The 23535-nt window shown below is 39.1% G+C and overlaps 1 protein-coding gene across 9 annotated transcripts in view; it reads right to left on the reverse strand.

The window, feature by feature from the left end:
• Positions 1-955: 955 nt before the first annotated feature.
• The window catches only part of RFT1 (RFT1 homolog), a 77938-nt gene continuing 55358 nt past the window's right edge, over positions 956-23535 (reverse strand). For 2 of the 9 annotated variants that reach the window (XM_065075163.1, XM_065075162.1), the window contains 14 exons: positions 20308-20416; positions 16297-16504; positions 16087-16172; positions 15429-15545; positions 13414-13603; positions 12736-12837; positions 11631-11765; positions 10648-10726; positions 10322-10372; positions 8881-9011; positions 7681-7825; positions 5341-5446; positions 4574-4823; positions 956-3754 (listed from right to left, as the gene is read on the reverse strand). In XM_065075163.1, the coding sequence (XP_064931235.1) occupies positions 3590-3754; positions 4574-4823; positions 5341-5446; positions 7681-7825; positions 8881-9011; positions 10322-10372; positions 10648-10726; positions 11631-11765; positions 12736-12837; positions 13414-13603; positions 15429-15545; positions 16087-16172; positions 16297-16482 (1743 nt within the window). In that variant the 5' untranslated portion in view covers positions 16483-16504; positions 20308-20416 and the 3' untranslated portion in view covers positions 956-3589. Of the gene's footprint in view, positions 3755-4573; positions 4824-5340; positions 5447-7680; positions 7826-8880; positions 9012-10321; positions 10373-10647; positions 10727-11630; positions 11766-12735; positions 12838-13413; positions 13604-15428; positions 15546-16086; positions 16173-16296; positions 19004-20307; positions 20417-23535 lie in introns of all 9 variants that reach the window. The other 7 variants (XM_065075161.1, XM_065075159.1, XM_065075160.1 and 4 more) reach the window with 4 other exon arrangements.

The following is a 23535-nucleotide window of genomic DNA, read 5'->3' on the forward strand; positions in this document are numbered from 1 at the left end:
CAGCTGTACATCAGACGTGGAGAGCATCGAACTTCATTTTTAGCTTATAATTAAAATGAACAGCATTTACATCGCACTGTCAGAATGCAAATGAGTTGTGTATTTTGCGCTGAACAAAATCATTACATCTCAGCAGATCTATTGATGCAATTATATGGTTTGAAAAGCCTCAGATCCACTCTCCTCAGTATTATCTTTAAAATAAGAATAATTAAACCACAGAATTATGACATTCAAACAGCAAGACATAAAAATTCCACAAAAATAATTTCAAAGTTCAGATTTCAGCACTGTCCAGAATCCAGCAAATTAGGCCTGGCTGACCTCAGGGTTCTCACACAGCCCTTCAAACTAACAGGTCATCACCTGGCATGGTTACTGAACTGCTGCCTGTATTCCAGCTCACATCTGTTACTTTTCATGACTACTAAAGCAGATTAACTGTTCATGTCTGAACTTCTAATTTCTTTTCAAAAAAAAAGACGAAAACAACTCCCCTTTACCCCCACACTTCTTTACATACAAATAAAATCTAATATCTTTACAATAGTAGAAAAGAAGAAACAGTTGAACAATCGGTTAGTACCTAACACTACTACTGCCAGTTGCAGCATAATTCAGCCAATAAACTTCAATGAATGTCAAGTTTGCTCCTGGCCACTTAAACGGTTTTTATCACAACGCTACAATGTTTAAGATCAAACAAAGAAACCTGGTCATTGCCATCCAAACATACATGTCAACAAAAGCAAAGAGAAAAAAGGTGACTATGATACCACTTGTTAGAAAAATACTACAGTAAATATTCTCAATGTGTGTGTTAGGAAATGGCTTGTAAGTTTTTATGTTGATAAACTAATTTCCACATAGAAGATCCTAGAAAATCCAACCACATTTAAGCATCAACTGTACCAAAAATACAAATAAGCCTCAACTGGAAGACGAAAACAAAATATAAGGGAAATAAATTTTATTTGGTGTTATCCTATTATATAACCATTTTATCTTACAGTTGTTTGAATGTCATTCATCCACCTACTAAAAGAAAACCACATCACATAATGTATGAAATTGTAACTTTCTCCAAAGTAAAACAGCTTCATTCTCCTTTGGCTTAAACTAACAGATTTCAGAAAATAAACGCAGCACAGCTTCATGAAATTTGTAGACAAGTACCCCATTGTGCCTTTGACAGGCAACTGCAAACAAAAGGGAAATTTGGTCAAGTTCAATCTGAATGTGACAGTTCGTTTCTTTGTAAATAAAGCAATTAACCACTTTCACATCAAGGATCACACAGATAAGTAAGAAACTAGGAGACAGCTTCAGATACCTGTCCCTCCTTGCAGTTTCTTGCCACATAAAATATATTAAAAAACCCAAACAAACACACCACTACAAAACCCAACCAACCATCACTGAGCTGCTTACAGATCAAGTTTAAGAGAGGAATGTGCCCTTACTTTGCAAAGGAGCAATGATTAAGCCACCTTAATGTCTTCCTGCTTCATAGAAAATCACATTTTCACTTGTTGAGGTGCAAGAGATATTTATACGCCTTTCCAATGTGAAATTAAGCCAATTAGTTTTAAAATGTGACCTCTCTTTAAATGCATATACAGTATTTATGCTAAAAGATGAGACTAGACAGCTCACTATTTGAACAGTGAGATCCCACATCAGCCTATTTATGACAACACTTGCAGCAGAAGTAATGTTACTATACAGCTGGGATCAGCAGATCAGACAAGACAGCAGGATGTCAGGCTCATTTTGTACAAAAAATTCTTCAGTCTTCAAAGCACTCTAAGTGCAGGGCTATACCAAATCTTTCTCTGCAAGAAAACTCAGAAGATAAAAATTTAAACTGCAAGGAACTAGTAAATTCACTTAACAGGACAGAAAAATGTAGAGTTTGTTTTGACAGATTTCGTAACAAGTTCAGAAGAATCAGCAAGTCTCTATATCACATATCTATATCACATATCACATATCTTCCAGCCAGGCTACGGAAACACCCCAGCAGCTGAGGGAGCACACCTTTCTTTTCCTGTTACATTCTGGGTTCTGTGATAATGTTTTAATCATCAAATTCTCATTTAAGGTATCTCTGGTGATAATCTCCAAGTGAAAATTAATGGTTTAGAAAACATTTCTAACAGAACCAAACCGAAGACAATGATACCAGAATGCATTTTACACTTGGAGCTACGGTTGCCACAATGCATGACAGTCAAGTATTTTTTAAGCCATTGGAGGATCTGCAGAGATGCTATATAAACTATTATAACAGCTTCCGACTGTATGTGTCTGAGCACACCTTTTTAATCACTTGACATGTTTTGGTCCATCCAAACACTGCAATGGAACACTGATAATTATAAACCTGCCACTTGTACCTTGTGAAACTGCCACATTCAGATCTTAGGCCAGCAATAAAACACACTATTAGTGAACCTAACATAGCCTAACATCTAATTTTACAACTTCTGATTGTTCACATTTTCAATGATTAAAAAAAAAAAACTCAAAGGTTAAGACTGAACAAGTACCAAGACATGAGGTAAACTAGTTGCAACAAACGAAGTATTATCTACCCAATAATGAAAGTTTAAATATGCATAAGTCCTTGAAAGAAATCTTGTTAAATATATTTTAACACTTGACCTCACAGACAAGATAAAAACATTTTTATTGAGACAATTTTGCTTGTGCCAGGATTTAAAATCTCAGATAAAACCAAAAACAATGGAGTGAAAGTAAGAAGTTTTATTATGATTAACCTCTGGAACTTCAGCATCCAAGTGACTGTACTTCACACCTTCTCTAAAACACTGCTCAAACCCCCTTTTCCTTTTAGCTGAAGCTTTAGAGTATTTTTGACAAATCAATCAATACCCTCATAAATGAATGATAGGAATGAAATAATCTTACAGTTACTAGACATATGCTGTGTATTCCATTAATTTCCTTGTAAACAAAAAACCTCCTGTTCACCACTTCAGGCTTCAAAACCCTGACACCTTAATTTCCCTGCACTGCATCAGGTTCTGCTTCAGGAACAGTTACAGTGCTATTGGTCCTTGCTCTAGTGGTTTCTTCAGCTTTTGTGTTGTGGGTTTGTGTTTGGGGTCGGTGGTTTGGGGTTGTTTTGGTTTTGTTTTTTGTCAGACCATTTATTTTCTAACCAGTTAAGCAGCCCACCATGGCAAATAAGGGCATTCTTAATTATATGTTAAGATGTAAACCATATGACTCCTCTGCACACGTACCCCATTGGTAAGAACGGGCGCTCTATGTGAAGTCTGCCAACTAGGTTATGTCAGAAGGGTGTACCGTAGCTCTTCATTCATTACCAAAGAGGCCTTTGAAGAGGAGGTTAGAAAAGAATGATGCATAAAGAGAAAATTACTCATCTCTTTCACTGTTCAGAAGACAAAATAATATTCAGTTGGCAATCTTCTATATTGCCACTCCAATAACAAGAACTCAAACACATGTGGAAACCCTTCTCCATGTACATCTTGCGTAAAAAAAATATAGCCCTTTACTGCAAGCATGTGCAAGAATTGTTCTGCACATGAGCATTTCACGTTCCTTTCTTCATATACCGGGAGAGGAACTGGCTTCTGACGAAGTGGACCAGCTTGGTCTCTGTGCAGAACATAGTAATGACAGTTGCTGCAAAGCACAGAGCCCCCACGCTGATGTGCGCCAGCCTCGCCATCCACCCCTTATCGCAGCAGAACATCACCTAAACAAAGGAAACAAGCAAGTGCAGAAAAACTGGTCAGCACAAAGTGGATTTACTGCCTCAGTACACAACCAGGTCCAACACCTCTCTCAACCATGCTAACACCACTGTCAAGCTGAGCGTGGTTTTGCCACATGCACTGATCCTACAGAAATCGTCCTGGGTAGTCACAACACTTGCCTTCTTAATAAAAACTCTGTCAGCAAAAAACGAGCACTCGGATACCTGATAAATGTGGAAGTTACTATTACATGCAGAAGTATGTTAATTGAGATATTAGGAAAAGTCCGCTGGCGCTATTACAAAAGTCTGCTACTTTGCAGCAAGTATTAGGCTATTTTCTAACAAAAACCACTGGAAATCTCCCATTCTAAAATATAAAGCTCTCTTTCCCAAGGAGTGTGCATGAGTACAGTCTTGTAGCCTGAATAAATATAAAATCATGCTCTTGGCGATTTTTGTTTCTGTTCTTGTTTTGGTTGGTTTTCTTCTATCACTTTATTACAGCATTTTTACTAACAGTTTATTTGCGCTACTGCAAAATTTCCATTATGAGGAACTAAAGACATGGATTTATCTACAGGCAGCAGAAATGTGTTAGATTTTATTTTACTTGTGGGATACACCTTCTACAGGTGGCAGAGTTAACTTCGTATCAAAGATAAAATCTCCTATTACTGCATCTTGCCTCGACCGTAATGGAAGTCTTCCAGCCTACCCTCATCAGCCTTTTTTGCTAATGATGTCTCTGCACGTGGACACAATAGTCATTTGGCATTAACTTTCATGGTGAAAACAAGATCTGAAAAGGACACTTACCTCAGAGAAACCAGTGATTACTCCACTTATGATATAAACGAGCAACAAAACTGGTGAGGGAAGCAAGCCTGCCAAAGGTCGGTAGGTGCTTTCTTTGAAGTAATCGTAGATATAGTGGGTGCTGTGAGCTATTCGAATGCCCATGTTAAAGCAGTTGGCGAGGATAAAGCCGACACCGCCGTGCCAGTGGGTCAGGAAATAAGAGATGCACAGAAACGTGAAGGACAAGGCCAGCATAACAAAATTATACCTAGGAAGAAAACGGCACAACAATGTATACAGTTCCGGTATTTACTAACTTTACCTCTGAAGAAATACCACAATTTCTTTTCCAAAATAAGGAACAGAAATTCTCTTACCATCTTCTAATGAAAAAAAGAAATTTCAGAACAGACATGTTAATAAAACTATTAACTGAAAGAAAGGAAAATACATCAAACAAATTAAACTGAGAACTACATTATGGGAAGGAAATTTTATTTCACTCAGCAACTGTCTACTCACTTGAGAAAGTCAAATCCAGGAAGAATGATTAACAATGTAAAAACTTATGGAGTTTTGCTATTTTATTTTAGGTGTGTATTAAACAAAAATAACATTCGACAAGATGATGCTTTATTTAGCTTCTTTTCCAAACAGTGACTTTGCAAACAAGTTCACACTTTTAAAGGGTGATGCAAGCAGCCCTTGTTCTGTTTCTGTACTGAACTCCAAGTGAACCATATGCAGATTAATTACAGAAATACTCAGCAGACACTATTTCCTACCTGTCTACCTCTTCTTTGCACATCAAAGCAAATGTAAAACATTCTGTTACTCCATTGACAGCAAGAAATAGGACATATAAAGAGTAACATCGGAGGAGATCCGGACCTAAAAAACAATCAGAATGAGAAGCAGATTATTGTTTCTTTTATAAAACCGCATTGTTTTTACACTCGTTAAGAGACAAGTAAGTTGTAATGTTATCACTAATAATGAAAGCTTAAGGTCATTTGAACACTTCTCCTTGACAAGAACACAAATAAACAAGGCAACATAAAATCCCAAACACCCCAAAATAGCAGTTATTATAGTAACAGAAAATATATCCATCAAAAATAGTATTTTAGTAAAAGATATCTCCTAAATGAAAATTAATATTTATCATAACCCAAATATTTTATTGTACAGAAATCTGTGGAAATTAATCCAACAGTCATTATGAGGTACTAAAAGCAATAAAATGTACATATCAAACTCAACATTAAGAAAAAAAGGCTGCCCAAAACATTCAAAACTGTGCTAGACGAAAAACGGTGTTCAGATTTTTATGTGTCAGAGATCATTTATATATGACTTCAAAATCCTCCATTCAGACATCAATCTTTTTCTTGTCCTTTAGAAACTATAACACTGGGGAAAACAAACCCATGCTTTTTACCAGGTCAGTGTGCATCCGCGAATATTCATTCCTTCTTGATGCCAGCAATGTAGTTCATATTATTGAGTCTCCTCTGTTTACGTTCTAAAGGACAACAGCCCAGTGAGCAGTAAATACACTGCAGATGTGGGGCAGAGCTGAAGGCTTTCAAGTTTGCATAAAAACATTAAGACTACAGAGCACTCAGAGATTTAAAAAATATATATCCATGAATATCTGGACAAATAGGTCAGTACACATTCTCAACATTCCATTTTCATAGATTATCATTATGTAAAACAAAATAAAATTACTTGTGAGTCATTTGACTTGCATCCGTATTCCTAAACAGAGTCCTTTTCAGTCAAGTAAGCATGTCTGAAAGATTAAGCCCAGACACTCATTCTTGAAGAGAAAGAGGGACAGAAAACATTTTCTTCATAAAAAGTTGGCTGTCAGAGTCCAGAATGACAATCTTTCACAACATTTGCTTTCAAAATCAGAAACAAATCTAACAGAACCAGCAGAAAGACAACTCAAAACAAAACACTGAAGTTATTAACTCTTTTTCTTGGTTATGCAGACACAGGGTTTTCCTTAAAATCACTATAGAAATCAAGCACCGCCTTCCAAATGACATGTAAGAGGTTTAAAGCAAAAACATGTAAATGCTTAATATTTAAAAACAGGAAAGTGTCCAGGGGGTTAGAATATAGCAAATGATCTTAACAGTGAATAAGGTAATTACAAGTGATTTTAATACCCAATAGGCCATATTCTAAGGTTATGGTTTGAAGGTGCAGAACTCTGACAGGTGCAGCTTTCTTCAACACAATATCCTGTCATATGCTTTCATGTTCCCAGTAGCTTTCTCCAAATTGTAACAGATGTGAAATGGAAAGTGCAAGCTGGAACTCTCCCACCATGGCACACACACAGTTTCCAGACAGAAATGCAACAAAAAAAAAAGCTCCTCGGAGGAGCTGCTGGATCTTCACCCAAGACAGATCAGATAGGAACCAAGACATTACACAGGGCTCAGCTACAGAAGGCAGATTGGTTCTTCTAGCAAGAGCTACCGCAGGTCAACTGACAAAGCGCTGGAAGAACCCAAGAAAACTCCAGGCTGCAATTTGTGTGTTTGTGTTATGAAGAAAGAATTAAATGAACATCTACTTTCTCTCCTGAAAATCCAAGGTGACCTACAAACTCCTTGACTGCTTCTGCGGACAGATTTGTAAAACTCACCCCTCGATATGTACAACTATAGCAAGATTGTTACCATCATGTGGTTTAGCACTATTAAAAAAGAAGTAGTATTGTTTCTAGGCCAGTTTGTTATATAGCTTGGGTGTAAGTGGAGTGTGAAAAGTTGCTGTTATAAACAGCTGGAGTTATAATTTTATCTCATGGAGTAGCCAAACAATCCTCTAAAACGTTCTTTTCCAACAATGTGAAATTGCAGGAAGGTAGAGTCCCAAACCTCATCGTATTTCTTTAGAGCTCCTCAGTATATTTTAGCTTAAGCTGACAACATATTAAACATGTGATTACAAGGGCAAGAATTCTGGATTCAGACAAAGTCACTGATTTCGGCAGGATTTTTATAGAAAAAAAAAATTCTGCTGATTTACCCAAGGATGCAAAATAGCTGCAGTTTCTCTTTTTAAAGGATGGTTTCTTTACCAGTTCTATAAATCTTTACCTGTTCCAGAACTGAGCATTGAGCCTCCATAAATATCCAGAGCCAGCTGAGAATAGGCAAAGCCAAAAACCGTGATGGTGAGGCCAATCAGAAGCACAAGTTTCAACAGCAGTTCTAATACATTTGCGGCCATAGCAACGTCATCCTGAAAAAAAAAAAAAGAAAATTGTAGCCAATTACATGAATCAGAATCCATCTATTACTTATTTTCACACAGAAAAGCTACTTCACAGAAAAATCAAAGTTTGCACAGCATAAAAAGGTGTGAAATTTATCCTTTGTTATTGAATTATCCATACACTTAGTCTTAACTTCCAACAATTTTTATATATTATTCCTTTCTACGTTTCATATGTTACAAATTCTACACAAATATTAGCCATGAACACATCTGTTCAAGGAGATGTGCAAACAGCACTTGCACCTGTTTAACCATCAGTAAATGGCATGGACAGCACCTGCCCAAGGCCACGGGCTGAGTCAGCGGGAGGGTCGGGGTTTTATTGCTGCACAGGACTGGCCACAACAGAACTAACTTGTCAGTTCTATCACCTCTTTATGAGAAACGTTCTTGTAATTCTTCTGATGTAAATTCACTACACTGACTGAAAACTCATAATCATTTTGCCAGTTATACATATCAGGTACACCATATATAAAAAAACATATACGTATGCTTTTCTTAGCCCACCAATAACCTAAGACATGGGATTTGTTAACTGTGTGCTGATGCGCAAGTCGTAGAATTACTGAAAAAAGTCGTCACAGTATCAGACGAAAGCGCAGGCTGACTTCGTGACTGCTCAAGAATTTCTTACCTAGACCACACACAAATATTACTCTATGAAACAAAGCTCATGTTCGTTTAACCACTGACACTCCACGTACAATCCAAAAGCTCTAAGTCTATATGGAAATACATGGTACAGTAGGGTTTACATCACACAGTTTGCAGCAACTTCTGTTACAATACAAGGCAGTATTATGCCATTGCATATCTTTGTTTCTATTTCATTAGCACTTTTCCTATTTTCTTTTCAGCCCAGCCTCACTCAACATTTTTGTTCTCCAACTTTTCTATTTTAACAGCCTTTATACTTAAATTTAAACACACATTTCTACCAGTGACACTCCTGTGATGCAACTTATTTATAACAAAAATCATGTACTTGATGTGCTGTTAATCCAAAATAAACATACCTGCTTCTGATCCTTTACATTCTTGCCTCTTTCCAACACTTTTGCAAAAAAGACATAAAAACTCTCCTCAATAGGCAAGAAGATAAACCTGGCCACCAGTGAACCAAGATTATTCACGATATCATATACACCTTAACAAAAATAAACAAAGACAACATAGTAGCAGTCTATTTTTTTACATGCATTTCAATTTCAAGTCCTTAACAATGACATAAATTCTAATTTAACATTTCCACTGAACAAAGAGAAAACAAGTAGAATTCAGTGCAACACTAAAGCAGTATTCCCTAAAAATTCTGACAGTCCCAGAAACCACTGCTCAAAATGACACCGTTTGCTACTCAATGGCAAAGCCAGGACAAAAGCACCAACTACAGAGATGTGAGCCTAGGAACAGCACCAAGTCACATGTAAATTCCTGCTATAGAGGAAGGTAAAAGTTCCTGATGAATTTCACTGGATGAAAACAGAAGCATAAGGATTTACTGATAGAGGAGAACAGAGAGCGCTCTCTTCTTAGGGTGAGGTTGCTCTTTCTTTTTACTTTCACAAAGCGGAACAGCAATCCCACATGACATTTCACCAGCACTTCCATCCTCTGCAAGATACTGCTCTAAACCTGCTAAGACAATTACTGTACATAGACATGTAAACAAAGTACAGTCATTGAGAGCATATGAAGTCAGGCATAAGTGCTTTACATATTCACTGGGAAATAACAGAATAAGGTTCTGCCTGATTTCATAGGACCTGGAACCAATGTTTTCCAACATTTTAAGAGTACACACATGTTCGTACTCATTGCCCTGTTAAAGACCCTTCAAGTAAGAGGCAGCTCAATTGTTCTGCAGGGGAGAATCAAAAGGGGCTGCAGTTACTGATTGCAAACACATATACTCAGTATTTATGGGGGAACATACTATTGCCAGTAATTAAATGTAATTCAAACTAGCCAAGAAACTTCTAACAGTGAGCCAACACTTATAGTCTATTTTCCTTCCCAAAGCTGCCAACTCAGTCATCTCAATGGCTACTGCCACACATTATTCCATAACCACTGAATTCTTTTACAGAACATAATAGAGTTTTGAGATGCAATGTGATAAACAATGATGTTGTCACCGTAACAGCTAGCAAAGATTGAAGAGAACAAACAGAATTACACTGAAGACAGGCAACATCAGATACTAATGAAGTTGTTTCTTTGTTTTTAAAAAAAGGAACAGGATACATGGCATCCCGTATCCAATTGAAAAGTTTTGATCAAAAGAAAAAATCCAGGATCTTAAATAAAATTCTCCATAATGTATCTCAAAGTCACAAAAGCTTTGAAATCTTTCCAGATTTTCAAGTTATCTTCAAATACTTTAAGTCATTTTCAGAACCACATGCAGAGCAGTGACTAAGAACTGTCACCATTCCACAACACCATCACACTTACCCTGATCTCCAAAATTTAACACGTTCAAAAAAGTCATCACATATCGTTCACCTGTAAGTTCAAAATAAAGAACTTAGGAATAAGTCCCTAAATCTTTCTCAATATTTGTTCAGACACTTCAAGTATTAAGCATTCAAGGGAAAGTCAAGCAGGCCAGCACCTAATTCACAACACCTTCAAAAACTTCATTCAGGTTGGTAACATTTGTTGTCAGCAACCTCCGAAAGTCACATGCCCACACATCCCCCAACTTTTTCAAGCTTTAAGTCAATTTTATAAAAGCATTCACTAGCCTTTCTCCATCACAACTCCACATCAAGCCTCACCCTCTGTCAAAATCTGTTTCAAGAAGGACTGTTTGAAGAAACTCCAAGTCAAACGTGCTTCCTTCCAGTTAACAAAGGTCTGCAAAAAAAGAAGTACTGACATGTTAGAAAAATTATTGAAACTACAGAGCAGAAAGAGAAAATATAAAGCCAGTACAATACCCTAGGCTAGCTCCAAATGTACTGATGAGGAAAAAATGCACAATGTCATAGCTACAAAACAACTGACCTAAAATATTGCTAAATTCAAGCACAAACATCACTCTGATCTGACAAATCCTTTTTCCCTTGCTGAAGATCACTGCTGTTGCAGATGAAGTACCCAAACAAGCTTTCTGCCAAAAGTACTTAGAGACAGGGAAAAATGTCCATGTTGTTTGACATGCCAATAGAACTTCCAGCTTCACTGTAGATATCAATTGCTTACTGCTCTGCAACCTGTCCCCACAAGTCTTGCAATCAATAACCACCTTTCTCTTTTCAAGCTGCAAATCTTTTTCAAAACATCTGCTTCCTCTCTATGTCTTTTCACCTCTTTCTTTGCCTCATTTTCTTTTGAGAGGACATCAGAGATAGTGGAGTATCTATAGGGTGCTGTGTACCACCACATTTATTTTCTGGAAAAGTCCAAGTGCGGAAATCCATGGTAAGATGCTTCTGGTTTCTTTACTGCCTCAGATCTAGTAACACCTGGTCATTTCCCTGCACACTGCAGATGTTGTATCTCTAGTTAATGGTTTGTGCAAAGATACTAAAAGCCAAGTCAGCAACAAGCCCACCACAACAAAGTGGTCAAGCTTCATAATAAAATCCTTTTCAGAAAAAAAATTTAATACAAACCACAAATAGATTTTTTTTTTAATCAGTCATAACTTCTACAGTGCAGAGATATTCTCAAGATAACTCAACTCCACTATCTCAAACTCATTTTCCAAACTCTCTCAAGAAAAACCTAAAATCATGAAATAAACTGTGCAACTCACCTCATCTTCCACCCAGTTAGGTAATAGAGCTTTCATTCTAGCAACTGGAAATGACTTCTTTGTTGCTTCAGGAGACCCCAGAAACATCATAAAATAAATTACATAGCACATTACCAGAACACTGACATATAAAAGCTGGAAAGACAGGGGAGAGAAGAAAAACAACCAATGATACAAAATTAACTTACAAATGCAGAATCACACACTAGAATTACATACTAGAGTTCCAAATTCAGAGAGAACAAAATGTAATGAGTAGCCCTTATTCCTGTCAAATTTTAAACTAGGTAAAGACTTCAGTTCCCCCAAGAAGTTGATTTATTTTTTTTAATCTGCACGTTATCATATCTCTTTGCTCTCTATTCTATTCAGCGTTTTTAGAGCAATAATTTAAAGTCCAATTTTAAATCAATTATTCACTAAGTCCAAGAATCAAGTTGACAGAGTAGCTACCATCTACATCTCTTTCTTCGATCAGTTATGAACTACCTACTACAGCCACTGCAAAAACTGAACAAAAAATAATCAAATCATCATGTTTTCATTTCTACACAAACTGCTACTTCACAGGCCACAACCCTGCCTTTCAGGTGCCGTTATATCCATTCTTCGTTGTGGTAAAGAATAAGTTTTACTGCACATACATGTTACACATGATTAGCACCTCCTGTTAAGGTGATACAGGTTGGTGGTAGAGCCTGATAAAATTACATACGATTCTAATCTTCTATACAGTCAAATCCAAAGTCTAACAGTTCTGAAGCCAGGTGGTAAACAAAGTCCTCAAGCATTTGAAAGTATAACTCATTAAGAAAGAGTCGACATAAAGCTTATACAGAATAACATAACCTCATTTGCACACAACGTACCTTCACAGACAGAACTAGGTGCTTTCATTCTCATCCATTAAACCGCTTGGGGTCAAAATGCCAAGTCAAGAACAAGTATCAAGAAAATATTGATCACAGGCACTAAATCTTAAACCTCCCAGAAAAATTTTCTCTCACCTCCTCAAACTTATTTAGCAGGCCAAATGTCAAACACAGCAGCAAACAAAAATTCAGGTGAATCAAGAATTTAGAGAAAAATAACAAAGGAAACTTACCTGAGCCAAGGAAAAAATGTAGAGGCCCCACTGAGGATAAAGCACTACTAAAATAACTGTCAAAATGCATTTTGACACAACTGAGAGGCTTTCAGCAATTACCTTCAAGAAAGAGAAAATAGAAAAGGTTTACTTTCTGCCAACTTAACCGCATACACAAGCATAAAGTACATTAGTTACACACACAGAATCTATGTAGGAATACAAGATTTTCAAGGTCAGTGTGACTTTATCACAGTTATTTTCTGCTGAGCTGACCATCTTAGACTGTAATTTCTCGGTAAATTTTCTGTTCTCATTTTGCAATTCCGCCATTGCACTTTCTCAGACCTTTGTATGGGACATAAGGGAGAAAATTTTGCTTGAGACAATCATGTTCTCAATTGGTACATTTCACAATTTCATACCAACAATCAAAATGCAAAACTGAGAGAGTTGTGTGCCTCTCCCTCCAATTAAAACTCACAAGTATTCAATGTCACTAAGGTAACAATCCATAAATAAACCAACATTCTTCCTTTAACAGGTACAAAATTGTATCTATGTTACACCTGAACAGTACACAGAGGTTCACTTCTAAAAAAACTTGAGTATACAAAGATCTAGTTCAGGAATTCATTCTTTTCAACAAAAATAATTCCCCCCACACACACATGCACCCCCACATACTCTACTAACCTTAAGTCTCACAAACAAATGAGCTTGTGCTAAAACCCAGAATGGTTCTCCCAGAAGTTCAATAATTGCAGAAAGACCAAATGCCACTACACCAGCCTGATAATGAGGAACCACAGATGGATCAGGTACTTCAAGCAAGTGTAGCCAAACTAAGCCCAAGAAAATAGACCAAACAACACCAAGAGGGACTCTAAAAAGTTAACATAAAAACAATCAATAGATATGTTACTTAAGCAGAAAAAACACCCAAGACAAGTAGATTAAAATTTCACATATTACCAAAATAATTTAAAAAAAAAAAAAAGCCTTGAGAAATTAATTTCTATTATCACAATACCAAGAACACTTTTTCTTTGTAACACACATTTTTAAGGTATTCTTTTGCAAGACAAGGAAAACATTTTACTGACTTGCTGATTTTCTACTCAAGAATCTAACATAAGGTCAACTATCTGCATTTCTTGTTCCCTAGGAATGAACAACTCTGACCCCATATCAGCTGACAGAATACTGCAAACCCCTCACTGCTGCCATTTGTGTAGCCTGTGGTTACCAAGGGTTTGGCAGACAGGTTTCGCTGGATCTTGCTGAAACAGAAGATGCCACCGCTCCAACTGCTCGTCTCACTCCTTCAGAAATCACTGGCTCTCCAGAGAGCAGAGTGAGCGGAAGGAAACGCACGCCTGCACCTCCGGTACGCCAGCTCACAGCACTCCGTGGTAGCTCAGAGCCACTTTGATTAGCGACTGCAGCTAAAAAGCCACGCTGAGCACAGCGGTGCAGACGGGCATTACCTTCTGTTGACCCTGCCACAGGAACACACGCTTCTGGCAGAGTGCAGGAAGTTTTAGATCATTGTGGCAGGATCTATTTCACCCCTCCCATTATCAGATCCCTAAGGTATTTGAAATCGAGCTCCTAAGGTGTATTTCAGATCCTTCAAGAGCTTTAATCTTCTTTTAAAGTTATACTTCTCTATAAGAAAAAAAAATATAAAGTTGCAAACAGTCGTTGATTATCATTTAATGTTCACTTGAAAGGCTGCCAAATAACAGCAAACTGATTGTAATAACAGTGAAGAGAACAGATCTAATGCTTTTAAAAATACTAGTATTAAGCCTGTCTCTGGAAGGGATAATCCTGCTTCTTTGTGCCTGGATGCAGATAACGATGCACAACCAGGGCCAGATCTAATTAACAGCTGTGCAGTTCCAGAGAAGGTGAGCTGGGTTTTCACGCAGAGGTGGTTTTCCACCACATCAGACAGGTAAACTTACTTTTCAACCCACCTAATTGTGGCTGCACAGCTGTGAGATCTGACAGAGCATAAGTGGCAGGGAAGCAGGTCCAGGAACCAGAAGGGAGAAACAAGTCATAAAATCCACTTAGCTGCAATGTACAATTACACCCTCTGGCTGCAGCTTCACACAGACTCTAAGCTATCCACTTTGTCCTATAAACGGCACTGCAGCTGAAAGAAGTAGTCCTGTTTGCTTCCTGTTTAATTCCAATCCTTTCTTTCACCCTTTCACGCCCCTCTTATCCAAGACAAACATTTATGTTTCCATGCCATTATACTGCATCATGGCTTAAGACGCCCAGAGAAAAGAGTTTGAGGAAAAAAAAAATCTCTAAAGCAGCTTCACAAATACAATCAAGTAATAAAGGTGCAAGACTGAGCAGACAGAGGGGAAAAAAAAGTAAAGGACTATGTATTTGTGCAAGAGGATTTTCCTTTAACAGCTACAACAAAAATGAAACTCCAGGCAAGATGACAGAACAAATGGCTCCTAAGAACACTTTCCCATGTGCTCCTAAAAGAGATCAAGTCCATAAGTGCTAAAACAACAGACCTGCCCAGCATCCTGCATTAGTCCCAAAACATGCCTGAGGCTACTAAATGGCCAATGCTAAAATACTTACCTCAGTAAATAAATACCTGCTCTAATTTTGTGAGCACTCAGACAAGAATTAGACAGAAGTTCTAAGTAAGTAAATTTTTAAAGGTATCTTACGTCAGCCACAATAGATTAATTGTTTTGGTCCAGTTCTGCTTTGTACTTCCACTCAAACACGCTCTGCGAAATGCCTCCCTGGCCAGGAAGACAACTGTTGAATACAGCAGAGTCAGCCTAAAGGAGGTAAAGTACAAAAAAGTATTTCATTACATACTACTTCTGAAATCCTTCATGCAGTAGCATCACTGGCGGTTTTTATGAAGGACTGCCTGACAAACAAGCCAAACAAGTATGTGAAGCAAACATGGGGCTAAGAGGTAAGTTATCACCATCTCCTAAAACAGGAGGGAAGAAGTTACATGCAATTATTCCAATGGAAAAAATACTTGAAGCATGTTATAAACCAAAAAAGCATTTGCAAAATTTATTATATAGCAACAGCATGCAATACACAACCATGCCCAGCTTTTCCTCAACAAGCTGATGGTTTAACACAGAATATAGGCCAGCAACTGCTCTGTTTCAGGCCAAAACAAACTCACAGGCATTCAACCGATAAACACTCTAAAACACTTAACAGTAAATTAACCAGCGTTAAGCAAAGCGTTATTAGCGACACGCCATGCAGAGCACAGACCCCGAGCTCCTACACCAAACACCGAGAGCAGAAGCCCCCCGGGGCTCCGGGCCCGGGGGCCTGCAGCCGCCTCCCCACCTGACGTTGACCACGCCGAGCAGCTCCCTGGACAGGTAGCGCAGGGTGAAGGCGTTCAGCCCGAACGTGACCGCCCGGAACAGCACCTGTGGGGGAAGCCGCACGGGAAACTCCTGCGGGCCGAGCGGGGCCGAGGCGGCTCCCGCCAGGCCCCGTGGAGGAGGAGGAGAAGGGTGAGGAGGAGGGAGGCGGCCCGGGGCGGGCCCGCACCTGCAGCAGGGCGCTGGAGGACGCCAGACGGGTGGTCTGGCCCAGCACGTCCATGGGCTCCCGCCGGCAGCAAATGGCGCCGTCGCGCCGCGATGGCGTCAGCGCGGCCGAGACCGCCTCGGCCCCCGGGCGGAACGCGGGCACGGAGCCCGCCGGGAGCGGGCTCTGCTCCTCCGGCTTCGGCATGAACGTGTCCTCCTCAGTAACGCTTCGGATACAAGTGGTTAACTTCCAAAGTACTCGGGTCGGCTCAGGTGCCAAAACTAACGTTCAGCGCCAGCTTTCCGCTTCACAAGCAGGAATTCCGCTAGAACCACCCCCAAAAACGGCACCCTGGCTTATGAGAAAGTACATCGTATTACATAGCATTTTCTGACAAGCGCTGTTTTCCAGAGATCTCTGAAAAATCTCCATGCGAGTTTCACCAGTTCTTTTCTAAACTGAGGGTAAACCCACCAGTCTTCCCCTAAGTTAAGGAGAAATACAACCAAAAGTGAGGTACAACACCCTCACTGCTGCAAGAAGAAAGCATCTCACCTCAAAAAAATAAAAGTGCCCTTAAATAGAAAAGATGCAACTTAAGTTGCATCAACAGGCTTGAATATAATAATACACTGACTTTAAGCCTTCCAAACAGGTAAGACTTCAGACTCGGTGTAAATTAGCACAATAGTTCCAGACTATTTCAGGTTATTATTTAAGCAGCAATATATAAAGAGATTGTATCTTTCTATGTTACAGAACATTCCCTTCAAAAGCACAGTAATATTTTTTTGCTCAGGGGTCACACAGCAATGCTACAGTTAAACTAAAAACCTCATGTCTGAGCCTTACTTGATTACCACTTCGTGACAGAATATGAACAGCAATAGTTTATACCAGGATCTTGAAAAACTAAACCAACCAAAATTCTTCAAGCTCAAGCAAAGAAGGCATCACCACATCAATGTTCTCCACCTCTGAGGCATCACACCCACCACTTCATTCCTTACACGTTCAAGTGAAGTTTTTCAGATTTTTTTCCTTCGGTCATTTTTCTAGATAAGAGTCTTCAAGCAACCTGGAAGTGATGTATAGATGTGGATGTACATGGCAGAGGAGAATACCCTATGAATTCTTTTAAGTGTGATGCTAATATTTGGAGCACCTAACTTGACAAATCTAACAAAAAGATATTATTATCCCATCATAAAGATGAGGAGATGGGGACAGAGAGAAGAAACTGATCTGTGCTGGTAATTGCAGAGACAGGAAGAGACCTCAGAGATTTGGGGTTATAGAAAGGTGTTCTAGCCAGAGGGAAACATCACCCCCGCCCCTCTTCTTCAGGCAGTTTTCCAGTTCTCAAATGGAAAAGGCAATTAAAAAAGTTGTTCCAACTCAGGCTCAGGGCTTTTCTTAGTGGCAGTAATGGTGGCAGCAGAAATGAAGAGTACCTTATGGCTTGTGCTGATGTCAATAGGGGTGGCTGAACTGTGTGGATTAAAACCCATCACAAACTACCAGATATGCTGCACAGGGACATCTGAGGAGCTTAAAGCTGCAGCATCTATCAACGCTACTGTAAGGATTCATGTTTTTCTCTCTACAGATATACAAACATTTTTATGACAAAAAAGTAGAAACCTTCAAGGAATAAACCAGGACAAACTAGTGTGGTAACTGGAGGCAACAGTCCGACATTTTCAGGCATCTGTCATTGGCAAAAATGAAAACTAGCAACGATTTGTTGGACAGTTTGACTTGTCACCTCATAAAGCTGAACTAGAAACAACTACAAAACTTGGAGAGGTGGAAAAAGAGGAGAAACAACTAACTTCAACTGGTTTTAATAGGAACCGGCTTTTCCACTTACACCCTTTTGGCACTAATGCATCTAAGCCACTAGATGGCAAACGGCCTTCGAGGCAGCGAGACACTGCTCTGGCCGCCCAGCACATGCTCCAGGTTACACTGAAACTGAGGATTTTCACTCCAGTAGCATCTTTCAGATTCCACTGCAGGTTACGTCAGAATAACAGTTAGAATAGGCCAACTCATAATAGTAATGTGGCACGTCACAAGTCGAAACCATCATAAGAGCCGCATTTCAAACTTACAAATTGACCCATCTTGATTTTATTCACAACTGTGTGTGAGCAGGCTAAACAATTGAGCTGGCAAAAAAATGTCTTTTTAAAAAAAAAAAAAAAAACATAATTTGAGAATAGATATAACTTAAAGAAGGACCAAGTTATTGAAGCTTCACAAGAATACACAGTCAAAACAACTGCTCTCCAATTCCTACAGCAGGCAATGCTCACTTAGAACGTTCCTGCATCCTCTCACCACAACCCCTTTTGGCTGTCCTGTTTGTGGCAGCACACTCTACTAAGAGTTGACTTTCCTTAGCAGCAAAGGAGGTAAGAGAAACTAACTACTACAAAGGTCTTTACTTCCAGAGTCAGGCTGCATCTGCAACTGAACTAGGCTGGCTGTTCCTCCAGCACAGAACACACTGTTATTACTAGAGGTATGTGGAACCTCTATGGCAGAGAGAACCTCTTCAGTCTACTCCAAAATTAAGCTAGTCCAAAAAGACCAGACAGTTGTATATACAGACCTTAGAATGAGTTGAGACTGTTTCTTCAGACTTTCTAAACTAAAAATCTTGTGTGTCATGGTACCCAGTAACTGTGTTCCACTTGAGATTCTGTATTTCATTACCCTGTTAACAAAGTATTTCAAGAGGAAAGGTGGACTTTGACTTCAAATTACAAACTTTATATAAACTGATAGTAGCACAGAAAATTTAAAGCCCGTTAAGAGCAGTTAGAGACCTTCCATAATGTCACTTCCTCAGAAGTGAAATAATCTTCAGCTGAAATATTATAGCTAATTTCCTTCAGGACAAAAATTCCCAAATTAATGACAAAGCAAGACTAGGAAGCAGGAATCTATAAAATTAGCAGTTAGACCTTGAATCAAGCCTCATCAGTTGTGACTTCTCATCTGTTCTAAAACAAAGATCTCATAGCAGAAGCAAATCAAATCAGTAAAGCAAATCAAAAGGATCAATAGCAAATTTTCATTTTATTAACCCAAATCAATACTGCACTTTAGAGTTGGTAATATATTTTAATATCTTTTTTTTTTTTTGTGGGTTTCCTTTCCTTTAACGGTGCCTTGAGGAATCAAGTTAGAAAACCAACTGTGCTATGAGATCATAGGCAAGGTTCTCTCCTGCTGCTTGATTCCTCCTAGAATAGTGCAAGACACAACACAAAATGACAGACCAGGCTGTGAGCTAGAGACTGTAGATTTCTGCAGCTGCTGTAAAAGCTTTTAGCTTTGCAGTCAGGACCAATTTTAGAAACAAGCAAAACAAATACTCAAAAACCCTGGTGCTGGCTGAGTAACCTTCCCCCCTCCATGGCATCCTCTCCGTTGATCCAGTGCACAGAGACCACGCAAGATCCCAACACCCAGAGGGAGCAGCCAAACGCCGCTCTGCGCTTCTGCAGCTGGAAGGAGCAGCTCGGAGGGCTGCAGGCCCTCCCGACAGCACCGACCACGTTAGAAGATGGATACACACTCCTCCTCCCATCCCTCGGGCCCACAGCATGATTCTGCCTCACGGCTGCACGTGTGGATTCCAGTGAAGGAGATGAGCAGAGCTGGAGCTGTGCAGTCGTGGCTCTGCAGAGCTCAACTGTCTCAACACCCCCACACTTTATAGAGCGCATGATGCTTAGCAAAACTGCTCTGCCTCTGCTACAAGTTTGTCATTTCATTAATGAGGACCAAACACCTCATTCCTGGGGTGGTAAAATAGTTTCCCTATAGGGCTCAGAAGCCTTGCGCCAGCACAGGACAAATTATGTTAAGCCTGGTTTTCATTTTCTTTGTTTCTTTTTAAAAGTAATGCATAGAAGAGATCTGTCTTTTTAGTTCCTGATCTTATGAAGCTTGTTCCTTTGCAGAAATAACTGTGAGGTTGGGGTCAAAGCAAGGAGTCACATGGAGACTTACCAGACTAGGCGCTAAATCTCCTTAAGCTTTCTTCCCTCCTGTGAGCTCTCCTCTCACATCAGGGAGGTACTTGGGCCTGAGGACATCAAACTTCCAATTCGGTGCAGAACTGCAGGAAGAAAGAGAAGAGACTCACAATCCATTCATGAGCAAGGGACCCACATGGAGTTACTACTGTGCCAGCTCCTCTTCCCTCCAACCAAAGTGTCCCACAGGGCTCTTCAGATTACTTTCCCCAGGCCTCCCAGACTGAGTTAATCTCTCTGCACGTTAAATGGTTAAACAAAAATTTGCCTTCCCCCCCTAGCTGCATTATTAGTTCAGCAAGGATTTAATTTACCTCCTTTCTTTAAGATGGAAGAATAAAGGGGCTTCTTGAAGAATGCAAAGGAGTGGTTTTTTCCTGTGATTTGCAATTAATACATTTGAAAAAATGCACTGTCTCAGCTTTCCAGAGTAGCCTTTGACTTTGTAGTGTGTTAATTTTGCCTCACATGTTTTCAAAGTGCGTTGGCCTTCAATGCAGTTTAGATGTAATTTGACCAACTGGTTTTGCTGCCTTATCAATTTCACTTTTAAATTCAACTTCTATTTACTGAAAGATTTTATGTATTAAGTGTATGGAAGGCCAACACTTTCTTGAAAGCCTATCAAGATATCAAATGATAAAACTATAACAGAACATCTTTTTTGTAAAGTTCATAATGTCAACAATAATCATGAATAAGAAGTTCTCTTGTGGATTGTTTCCTTTACCTTGTAAAAATATTAACTGCCTTCATTTAGCGTTCAAGCCAGATATATGCAACTTCAACTATCACTATGATAATTACTGTTTCTGGGGAGTAGTACATCTCAAATTCTAACCTACAAACCCAAATTATAAGGGTGGTGACGAGTAGATGCTGAGGCCAATCATGTACCTTTTTCCTTCTTCCTATGGATTCTGTAACTTGACAGTTATATATGTATGCATCCTGTAACTTCACAGTTATACTTGCTGCTGCAGCTCTCGTGCTGACTAATGCATTACAGAAGTTTTCTGGAGCATAATAGCTATAGTGAAGTTACAGAAACAGATTTTGCAGCTGTGAGCACTTGCACTTGAAAAATCTCTGCTAGCTAAAGGTTGGCATCTTTGCAATATGAAATCTTTCCATAAACTGCAGGCTACCTCCCTTGAGGAAAAATGTATTTGAAAGACACAGATGTGCAGAAAGCCTGCAAAAGAGACTTCCACTTGCTATACAAACACATATGTTCACAAGCACTGTTTTCTGTAATAGTCATATAAAAATAAGGCTCTGTTCATTAAAACAGTTCACAGCTGCTGAGAACTCATGCAGAATGATCCCCCTGTGTTTTAGAATTCAACAAGTCATGTTATTAAACTTGCTTTGACCTCAGCATGACTTGTTTGTGCATGAAATGGCCTTAAGACTTTTAAAATCAACAATGACAATAACTCAGTGAACAAGGTAAAGAATTCAACTGGCAAGTGCTTCTGAAATACACATTAGAGGAGTTTGGACTCTGGAAATGCACTGAATATTGCTGAAAATACACTGATGTTCCTGAAAAACATTCCAGTTTCTCTTCCCTTTTCTCCTCTGAGTCACCTGGAGACTTACTTCTGAAGTAGCTGGAGACACGTGGGAGTTATACTTAACTAGGAGGATGTCGGACACAAAACAGAGGAAGTGTTTTTCTGCTTTAAGTAATTCAGCATCTAGGAGAATCACTGAATGGAATGCCTTATAAAGTCTGAGAAAGAATTTGTGCGCCACTGTACATTGCCTTCAAGTTACATGTTTATGATATTATATAATATCGCACACGATCACCTGTAGAACAAAATTATGAGTCAAGTATCTCTTCACATAATTCATTTCTATCTCCCTTGACAGCTGACTTCCATCCTTCACTGAAATAATCTCCCTGAGCAAGACAGTGATTAGTTTGACAAATCTCTTCTAACATTCATGACAGTTACAGCTAAGTGAAATTCGGTTTTTGGATTCCTCTTATTCCTTAATGGCAAGCCAGGAATCTCTTAAAATAGTGTCAGCATATGTTCACCTATTCAATTGCAGAAACTCCCACATTGTCCTTCAACAGTTAATCTTCACTTTTGGTACAAAAACATGAAATCCCATTAGAAAAAATCCTCACTAGCAATATGGAAAGCAGAACTTAACACTGTGCCCAGCAGACCTCTCTCAACTACAAATAAGGGAAAAGGAGAGCTTCCAAAAGGTCTGTTTACCTTTTAGTGGGAGGTCACCTAAAACCAACTTTTTCAGTATAGGGGAACAATATTGAGAGTCCAAATTATTTCTGCCTCTAATCCAAATGTCCATATAGTCAAGCTACCGAGCTTCATTGCCTCCATTTCAACAGAAAACATTACTTCATTGCACATCTTTCTCTTCAAACAGAAGTACAACTATTCTCTCCCAGCACAAGGAGGCCCAAGGTCATGAAGCAACTGACCATGACAAGTCCTACTGTTCTCAGTTCATTATGAACAAACCCTCCAAGTTTAGCTTCATGGCCACTCCAGCTGCCTTAGTCTATAGGCTTATATGGAACAAACAAACATAGGATGACTTTAGGTCTAAGGATGCTAGCGGTCCCTAAACATCACAGGTCTGGTGATGAACAAATAGAAAAGACAAGTGAAATTAGTCATCACATGAGAAAGCTTTCTGCAAGTCTTCAAAGGCAAGATCCTGTGTCATGCTAACAAAATCACAGTAGGGGATTTCCCCAACCTCACCCCTTAAGGAGATTGTAAAGTAAAACTCCCCTCTTGCTTCCCTACTGAATAAGCTGTTACATTTTATTTCCTCTTAAAAATTTACTTTTTTTCAGGTTTGCCAACCACTCTGAATCTGTGTGCTAAGCAGTCAAGTAGGAAAAAACCAAAACACTTTCCTTTGTTCAGCCAATGTGTAACTGTGTTACAATTGAACCATGATGTCTCAGCACTGTGTCTGTAACTTAAAAAAAGAGAAATTAACATAGCTACTCTCACTACTAAGATTTGTTTGAAGGGGTGATTGGGGCTTTAAGCAACCAGTATATCGGGCTAAATTCACAATTGGAAAAAAAAAAAACTCAAGATAACAGCAGCAATCAACTGTTGCCTCCACTGTGCTATGCATTTTTGCTTCCTCTCTCCCTCTACAGGTTCATGGTTTAGTTGCAGAGGGTGAAAACTTGCCT

Source organism: Columba livia, chromosome 10, assembly GCF_036013475.1.
Source record: "Columba livia isolate bColLiv1 breed racing homer chromosome 10, bColLiv1.pat.W.v2, whole genome shotgun sequence".
In the NCBI taxonomy this organism is placed as follows: Eukaryota; Metazoa; Chordata; class Aves; order Columbiformes; family Columbidae; genus Columba; species Columba livia.